At 42.6% G+C, this 9,578-nt stretch overlaps 1 protein-coding gene across 3 annotated transcripts in view; it reads right to left on the bottom strand.

The window, feature by feature from the left end:
• Positions 1-9,578, bottom strand: part of zgc:109889 (uncharacterized protein LOC553542 homolog) — a 49,871-nt gene that overhangs the window by 16,357 nt on the left and 23,936 nt on the right. For 2 of the 3 annotated variants that reach the window (XM_042228357.1, XM_042228359.1), the window contains exons 2-3: positions 8,357-8,501; positions 3,221-3,355 (exon numbers count right to left, since the gene is read on the bottom strand). In XM_042228357.1, coding sequence (XP_042084291.1) covers positions 3,221-3,355; positions 8,357-8,489 — 268 coding nt within the window. In that variant the 5' untranslated portion in view covers positions 8,490-8,501. Of the gene's footprint in view, positions 1-3,220; positions 3,356-8,356; positions 8,502-8,744; positions 9,547-9,578 lie in introns of those variants that run through there. The other variant, XM_042228358.1, reaches the window with a different exon arrangement.

Genomic DNA, 9,578 nt, shown 5'->3' with positions numbered 1-9,578 from the left:
CACACACACACACACACACACACACACACACACACACACACACACACACACACACACACAGACGATCAGGGCGTGATCAGTGTCCTATACGATCAGTTTAAACCACGTCAGTGTCACACACGCTCCTGTCATTAGCTCTGTGCACTGACGCAGCATGTCTGTGTTTGTATGGACACATTTTATTACTGAAAAATCTATGGTTAGCTTAAAAATCCGCCTGCAGACACCAAAGGGCGACTGGCCGTTTGATCTGTGTGTGTGTGCAGTCAGAGCACACTCCTGTCTGTTTGATCATTCCTCCCTAAGCTTCCTTCCCTACGGTCAAATGAATAATCCACAAAACTCGCAGCTAATGCAACTTTCATTCAGACACATCTTCAAAGAGACCTCGCTCTCTCTGCTCTTCTTCTCCTTCTCCTCTTTCTCCTCTCCAGCCCTTTTTAACACTCACCTCCCTCTCTGCACATACACATGCATAAACTGTGTTAAACACCATTAATAACCACATTCGTGTAATGCACACACTGATTAAGGAACTCTGCTGACCTAACCTCTGAATTTAGAGTTATTTGGATTTATGTGAACAATTTATAATCACTTTACTGTCTGGAGGGACGTGCTGCTTCCTGTAGGCTCCGTGCACGCTCTCTCCGTGCACGCTCTCTCCGTGCACGCTCTCTCCGTGCACGCTCTCTCCCTGCACGCTCTCTCCCTGCACGCTCTCTCCCTGCACGCTCTCTCCGTGCATGCTCTCTCTGTGCATCCTCACTGCACAGACAGAGCATCTTAATTTAAAGAGAACCTGTTAGTCTCAGCTCCAGCCCTGTTAGAGCAGCTTTGCACGACTCTCTGTTCAAAATAATCCTTATTTATCTTATGCTTGATCCCTCTGCAGTCTGAAATAAGCCACCTGTTCAGTTTCACTACTGCTTTCCTTTCTTCCTTTTTTTATCCTTCCTGCTTTAATATTCTTTTCTTTCTTCCTCCCTCCCTTCTTTCCTTCCTTTCTTAATATTAATATAATATAATATTCCTTCTGCCACTTCCTGTCCTTCATTTCTCTTCCTTCCTACATCCCTTCCATCCTTTCTTGATGCACACTACAAAAAGTCATATTATTACCTGTCCTTGCTTGCTCCCTCTGCCTTTCTGTCTTCCTTCCCTACCTTCCTTCCTTATTTCCTTCCATCCTTTATGTGTGCGATAGAAAAACAATCATATTGTCTCTTGTTCCTTCTTTCCTTGTTAACTGTTGTTCTTCCCTTTTTTCTTTGTTCCTCTCTTCCACCTTCATTTCATCCATCCATCATTCTTCTTCCTTCCCCCTTTTTTCTCTTTTCTTCCATCCTTCCTTATTTCCTACCTCCCTTCATTCCTTTTTGACCTTAGATCATCTTTCTTTGCTTTCTCTTTGCTTTCATTTCTTCCTCACTTCCTTCTCGCAATCCTTCTTTCCTTCCTCCTTCCATCTCTTCTCCCCTCCTTTCCTTTCTTCATGTACGGAAGAAAAAAGGATGGTGCACAAAAGAAGCAATGAAGAAGAGGAAGCGAGGAATCAGAAAGGAGGTGGAAAAATGAGTAGTGGGACATAATGAGACAGAAAACAAATTTGAGTGAATGTGTGGAAAAGGAAACGAAGGAATTAAAGGACTGAGAAATGGTTTGTGTGGAGGAGGAAGAGGAGGAGGAAGAGGTAAAAAGAGACAGAAAGAGACGAGAGAGAGAGGGTGGAAAAGTGTGAGGAGGCGAGCAGGAGGAGGAGGAGGCGAGATAAGGGGAGGGAAGGATAAGACAGAAGACTGCTGAGCTTTTCCTTTTTATCCTCGTCTGTGCTGCTCTCTCTGACGCTGTCTGAGGCCGGCGTGCTGCAGAATGACTCGGCAGTATCAGCACAGACAGAGAGAGACGCACAGAGCTACAGACGAAAAATATATATCCAGACAAACGGGAGGAAGAGGAGAAAGAGGAAAAGGGAGGAGTAAGGTGGGGAAAGACTGAGGGGAGGAGGAAGAGAAACAAAGAAACAGGAAATTGGAACCAGAGGAGAGGAGAGGGCATTAGGGGAAGAACAGGAGTCTAGGATAGCGGGAGAGACACAGTGGGGAAAGAAAACAAGGAAAACAGAAGAAAAGAAAGGGCGATGAGGGCTTCTCAGAGAGTGTCGAGGAGGAGAGAACAGGAAAGGCAGGAAAAGGATAAAAAGGAGAGAAAATTGAGCCAAATCAAAAGGAACAGAGAGGCCGACATGAGAGGATGGAGGAAGAAAAGACGAGACAAAAAAGGTTAGAGGCACAGGAGGATAAATAAACGTCTGAGAGAGATCAAAGATTTTAAAGAAATACACACAGAACTCCCCTTTGTTGGGTGTGTTGTGTGTGTGTGTGTGTGTGTGTGTAGGCCTCACATTATGCATTAAGAGAATTGACCTTCAGAGACAGACTGAAGCTTAATGATGGAGATAAAGATCCTGACTCACACTGTGCAAACAGCAAAAACACACATATTAGTCATAACAGCAGCTCACATAAACACTTGTACACTCATAGAAATAGTCGGTTCTCTCTAACAACACAATTAATAATACCATAGTGCCGGGGCACAACTAGACACACAACACACACACACACACACACACACACACACAAACACACACACACACACACACAACCACAACAGACACAACAAAAGACTAAAAGCTTTGCAGAGATGCGTTTATCTCAGAGTGTTTACTCCAACACAAACATGAGGCGGACAGACACAAAGAAAGGGAAACAGCTTGTTGACACGCACCAAGCAGATGGCCTTCTACCTTTGCGAGGACTCACAGATGCCTCGGTTTATCCCGACCAACCCTGAGCCGAGGATTAACTCGAGCTCCAAAAGTCGAGTCCTAACGGCTACTCTGAGGTGAGACTCAGCCACACCTTCACTCACTCACAAGACCTCAAACGCACACTCAAACACCCACAAAGACAACCAGGAGCCCACACAGGGCATAATATAAGAGCCTGGAGACCCCTCATCAATAAATCATCAGCACAGCCATTAAAATGCTGCACACACAAACACACACACACCCACACTAGTCATAATAGCAGTTCACATAAACACGTGTACACTCATAGAAACAGTCAGTGCTCTCTAACAGCACAATTAATAATCTATAGTGCTGCAGACACACACACAAAGAGAATAAAAACACACATCCTCACACACACACCTTCCTCCACAGTGGAGTCGAGCTGGGTGACTTTCACAGCCAGCTGGTCCACCCTCTCCTGCAGGCTGCTCATCCTCAGGTAGAAGCTGTTGGCTTCGTTAAACAGTTCCCCGAAAATGTCCTCAGCATGACGACCTGTACAGAGGGAGAGAAACACACAAACACACACACACACACAGTCAGAACCGCCACTTTAATATCTTTCATTCAGGGATATTTAACAGGCTACATTCACACTTCCATGTTGGCCAGCTGAACTCTGCCTCACACCGCAGGAATAAAACATGCAGCGAGAATTAAATCAGCTGGGAGAGTCAGACTGTCTGGAAAAGCAGAGCAAGCTGACACAATTAAAGACGTTCAGAGTTACTTCAGGTTTCCGTCCAAAAAGGACAAAAGAAAGTGTGATAACAGAAGGTCTACATGTATACAGTGGTCCCTCGCTATAATGCGGTTCACATTTTGCGCCCTTGCTGTTTCGCAGATTTTTTGGGGGTGCAATTTTGCTTTTTTGTGTTCTTCATCCTGATTGGCTGTAGACCACTGTCAATCAATCTCGTGCTGTGTCTCCTGTACAGTACAGAATGTGTTCAGCTGTCAACTTAACATAAATCTTCGATCGCTAGCAGTGTGACTCTGAAGTGCTGCACTGTATATTTGAAAGTTTTCTCCCCAACAAACACAACAATGTTGACGCAACCACGGGTGCCTTAATTTTTCTACAGAGGTGTGAACTTTGAGATTGTTTAAACAAGAGAGAAAAGTGTGAAAATGTTCATGCCTGTCTGAGAAAAGTGTATAAAGTGTGTACTAAAGATGGCACCATACCACTTTTTTTATGTCCGATACCGATGCCGATATCATAAATTTGGATATCAGCCGATACCGATATGAATCCGATATAGTGTTTTTTAATCAACAAAATTGTTTTTTTTTTATATCTTGCTGCATTTTGTATAAGTTCAAACTCAAGTTAAAAAACAAAAAAACACTAAAGCTATTCTGTTATACCTGTATGTAAAAAATACACTGCACCCAAAATATTTCATAGTTCAGCAACACTGATCAATCTAATAAACTTAAACCTGCACCATCCTGCCTATTCTGGTATTTTAAAGAGTCCTTAGCAGAAATATTAAGCAACCTAACTAATAGGGTTGCAAACTCCCAGCAAAAAAAAAAGAAAAGAAAAGAAAACCCCCCACCCTCCACCTCATGATGCTTAATCGACGTAATCAACTTTAATTTGATGCAGTGTGAAAAAAATGCACACAAATAAATTTTTTTTCAAGAATAATTAAATAGATTCAACATCTTTCTTCAACAGAACTGCAGACTGCACAGATGGTACCTTCCCAAAGGAAAAAGTACTACAGCTTACTAGGGTATATTAGACTTAACAGTTACTATATTCAGTAATGGACTTCTATACATTTTACATCAGATTAAAACTTTGGGTGTAAGATTCAGATAATTATTTATTAAAAGCTAGATGTTTTAAATGAGAATAAGAAAGAAAAGTATGTCTTTGTGCCCCCTTTTCCCTGTTAATGCCCTATTGGCCCCCCTGGCTAAACTTTGCTAGATCCGCCCCTGCACAGTTACAGCCGTCAGCTACGTAGAAAAAGATCCTGGTGTAGAAAGTAATATTAAATAAATTCTAACAACAGCTTATCAAGCTTAAACGTGCTGCTGTTGTTCAGTCGCTGGTTTCCTCTTTCTGGTGCGAAGTGGGCCAAAAACAAACAAGAGAGACGGACTCACGACAGAAAAGCCGATCAGCTGATCATTGATCAGTTTCATGATTGAAGTAGCAGCAGGAGAGAGAGAGATAATATTTAATCCAGATATTTAATGGATCGATTACATTTTATATTTCTCTCCGATATCTGATCCAGTAATTTAGGTCAGTATCGGACCGGTCCATCTCTAGTGTGTAGTGAGAGGTTTCATGGCCTTAAAACATCTATAATGATTGTAAAAAAAATTAAGTTGGCTATTTTGCAGATTTCACATATTATTTTTAGAATGTAACTCCAGCGATAAATGACGGACCACTGTACATACAGTTTACAGTGTGCACGGACTCACCTGTGATCAGATATTCTCCACTTTGCTTTATTCTAACCGATTCATTTCTCTGCCTTACTGTAACACTGTAAGGTAGCTCTGTATGTATGAGTTGATTGGATTTCTACTTGGAGGAAGTGTTCAGAGAGCAGTGTGCTGTCCAAATGAGGCTCTATTATAGCATGCTAGCTGTAGCCAGCTGTCTGTCCTTTCCTGTGTAAAGATGAACTGCAAAAAATAAATAAATAATGAGATGATCCTAGTCTTCATTCAGTCCTGTTTGTTTGTTAAGCCACTTATCACTGGCCTATGAATCATTCAAGTGCAAAAAGGCATCTAACTCAACACAACTCAACCAGTGTTGTGTCTACACATACCAGACAACTTAGCAAAAGGATCATTTTAAATTGTATCTCTGGGCACTTTGTTACTCGCAGCCTGTCACAAAAACCTCATTTGTTCCCATTTCTTTAGCTGAATCTATGAAAAATGTGAAAGACAAGACAAGGTGGTTCCCAAAGAGCTTTATAGGTGAAAACTTGGCAAACCTCAGCTTGCTGTGCAGGGTGTTTTCATGGAAACTGGACAAAAGAAGGACATGGACAGTATGTGAAAGTCACGTCCTTAAGATAGAGAAAAAAATCCAGCAGAAGCCTGACACGGGCCTGAGACACATCTGGACCTTCACCTGATCCATCTACTGTTCTCTGAAGCCTCGTCAGAATTGTCTAAGTTGAAGGGTGGCTGTGAAGAAGGCGTTCATGAAATGTACGAGAAGAGAAATTCAGAGATGGAGGTTGCTCCCCTCCCTCCTCCCGGCGTCTGCCTCAGCAGGACCAGCCGCCTCCTGCTGTGCACCTGTCGGACTGAATATTTAAACAGGGCCTCTCTGTCTGAGAGCGTTTGCACATCTGTGACGACAGCGGCACAAATATTTAAATGCATTTACCGAGATGCAGAACTGCAGCCTTCCTCAATAACACTGTCACCTTCAAATTGAATCACATGCACACTCATTTCAGCGTCTCGCCACCTCGTTCGCTCTCTTCTCTCGTCCTGCGTCTCCATCTCTCGGCCCACGTCATCACAGATGGAGCAGAGGCAGAGCGCTCGCTCATTTGCAGTGAGCTGTCGCTGAATATAATCTATCCTCTAACTGTTAATCGAATTTAAATAGCCTTTCCCCCCTCACACTCAATTCATTTCCATTGAAGTATGCCTCGTCTGCTACAGAGCACATCAGCTATGAATGACTTCATTGCTTTCAAATGAAGAATGTGTTTAGCTGTTCAGGGTGAGAAATTCCAATAAAGAGAATACAGAGGAGAGGACGCTAAACTGCGGGATACGATGCTTCAGAAGGAATTCTGAAAACATGCTCACCTGCACGTTATTAGACCTGATAAAAAATACAAAAATCACCTTGGATTCACCTTACTTTCACATCAATCCATCAATCACTATGGCAACTGTGCTCATCAGCAAACAACTGCTGACGCACAAACTAATCAACATATGCACGCACGGCCTTATTCACACTCAACACATCTCAAGTGGTCTGCATTAAGGAGCATGGCTCTGAATTCATTTTAGGTGTGATTGCATGTAAATGCCTAGACATGCTGGGCTCTGATTGCTCACGAGTGTTAGAGACAGACATGTAACCTACTGCGATGGAGGGTAAACAACATAGGTCCTCTTCACTACAGTCACGAAAAAAACTTTTTGTTAAAGGTGGTTAAGAGGTCCTGAATCGTGGGGTGCGCTTCATTTTTCACGGGCCTGTGAAAAACAATTTTTCAAATTATAATGTGTAACGTCTCACCACTAGATGTCAGTAAGTAAGTGAGTGAATAATCGTAGCTTTGGTGGCTTCTGTACAAACAACTGCGGTTGCCGTTCATCTGTAGTGAGTGTAGGCTTCCAGTTCGCTGTTTAGCTCAGCTGTCGATATGTGCAAAACTTTGTGAAATGAGCTGATGAGTCAGTGTGGTGAGTTGCTGAGGATATACTGAACTTCTCTGTTGGTCAGAGCTTCTATTTTTGCTGCTGTTAGCCGCTGTTAGCCGCTGTCAGCCGGTGTTAGCCGGTGTTAGCCGGTTAGCCAGCAGCTAAACTTTCTTTGAAGTGGATCTAATTTTGCTAAACTTTGACACTTATGAAATGAAAATGTAATCAAACTGTTTATCAGAGGAAAAGTATGATTTTTAGGATGCTCAAACTTAGCATAGCATTAGCTGGTAGCTGCTGTTGTTTAGCGTTGTTGTTGTCAGCTGTTTGGGGAGTGGAAGGATGATATGTCTAACCTGCTAACAATAAGTAATTGCTTCAATATTGGGAATAAATAAGCATGTTTATGCATATTTTTTGTGTTACAGCTATGACTTCAATTCAAGAGCTAAGGCTTGGAGTGAGGAGCAAGAAGAAGTTTTAACCAGATTCCAACGGTGATGTATATTTCCTTTATGTTTTCTTCTGCTTCTTTGTTTAAGCGGACCCCTTCATATAATAAAACATAGGTATGACCTTCATATGTTGAAGGTGCAGACATGGTGCCTCCACAGTACAGTTCTCTTCTCCGCCTACATCTGTACTACATACTACATCTGTAGCCGCTCTCTAGCCACTTACACACAATGCGTTTACGTGCAGCGGTTGATTTCCATCTTAACCACTGTATTCAAGAGATTTATGAGTACAACATTTTTTTTCTGTTAAATAACCTCAACAAAATGACTGACTGCAACTTTGAGTATTGACTATCTTCAGTAGGGCTGATTCAGTGAATGCTGGATAAACCAAGGCTACAGAACAGGGTTTACTGACCAACCCCAAAAAACTGCCTGGCTTGTGTCAGCAGTGCATTTTTCTTTAAAAGAGGAAATAATGTTACAAAATAGTTTTTTTAATAAAAAGCCCCTCCGCCCTCCAAAAAAAAGAGCCCCAAACCGAGCATCATATCAGATCATGCTAAAGACTCATGCTAGCATGTTAATGCTAAAATGTCGGAATGAAAACTACGTGAATGTTACAGGATGTTCTTGTGCTGAACTACAGTATACTTACTTAGACTGCCCAGCTGCTTGATGATGGCTGCCAGTGTAGTGTTGGTGACGCACTCCAGCTCACTAGTCACCCCATCTGGCAGCGCTCCACGGCACAAGTGCCGGGGCTCAATGTTCCTCTTCACCAACGGCATGCTGGTCTATACCTGAAGAAGACATTGAGACAAGGAGAGAGAGAGAGAGACAGACAGAGAGAGAGAGAGAGAGACAGACAGAGAGAGAGAGAGAGAGACAGACAGAGAGAGAGAGAGAGACAGAGAGAGAGAGAGCGAGAGGTAAATTGTTATGCGATTTTCACTCGAAACGTGCATTCGATTTCTACTAATGTTTAAATACATGACATCCTCGAAATGAGTTTACATCTCCAAAGCCGCCGGCTAACAGCTCACCTGTAGTCTGCAGAATATCTTCTAACATCAGCCAATATGCTGTTGCTCTTTATTTAAATCCCCCTTTGGGAAACACAGCTAACATCACAGCCACGTCCTGGCAGACAAGGAAGAAAGAAGGAAAGCTAAGGAAAAAAAATGGGTTGATGTTCAGCTGTGATTGCTGATGGAAACGGAGGTGTCATGTCTGCCGCGGGGCACAGTCACTCATCACGCTGCTTAATGTCAGTGCTGCTGGAATGAGCCAAGAGCCCAATGAGCCAGAAAGAAGTTTTTAAATGGTGCTAACGAGCAGCAACCGTGGTCAGAGAAGCAACGAGAGAAAGACGGAGTGACAGAAGGAGAGACGAGCTGAATATGAAAGAGGAGAGAACAGACAGGAAGTCAGGGCATGTCACAAAGAAGAGCTACATATACTGCAGATCCTGTCCTGTATGATGAAGAAAGCCAGACGTCTTTGTGCCGAGTGAAATGGGAAAAACCCAGATATATGGGAGTCAATGTAATTTAAAAAATGTGTAAGTCTATTACAGTTACTAACAGGAAGTAACAGTAACAGAAAGTAACAATAACAGAAAGTAACGCTATATCATCATATGAAAAGTTCTGTTTTTGCTTCACTATTGCACATAGTTATGATATGGGACTTAATGAAGAACTAAGTTATCACACAGTATGAACAACCTTAAAGCCTCTTAAGAATAAATTAGTGCCAAAAAGACATGAGAGACGACTGACTGGGGAACCGGTCCGTGAGTCGTTTGGTGCCGGGCCGCGAGAATTGAGGCTCAGGTGTGAAATGTGTGGTTTTCAGGGTTTTTATTGGTTTTCAGC

Source organism: Haplochromis burtoni, unplaced genomic scaffold (assembly GCF_018398535.1).
Source record: "Haplochromis burtoni strain Fernald_Lab_line unplaced genomic scaffold, NCSU_Asbu1 Contig_319, whole genome shotgun sequence".
NCBI classification, from domain to species: Eukaryota; Metazoa; Chordata; class Actinopteri; order Cichliformes; family Cichlidae; genus Haplochromis; species Haplochromis burtoni.
Note: the sequence above shows the minus strand (reverse complement) of the source record. Positions and strands in the feature narration are given on the sequence as shown.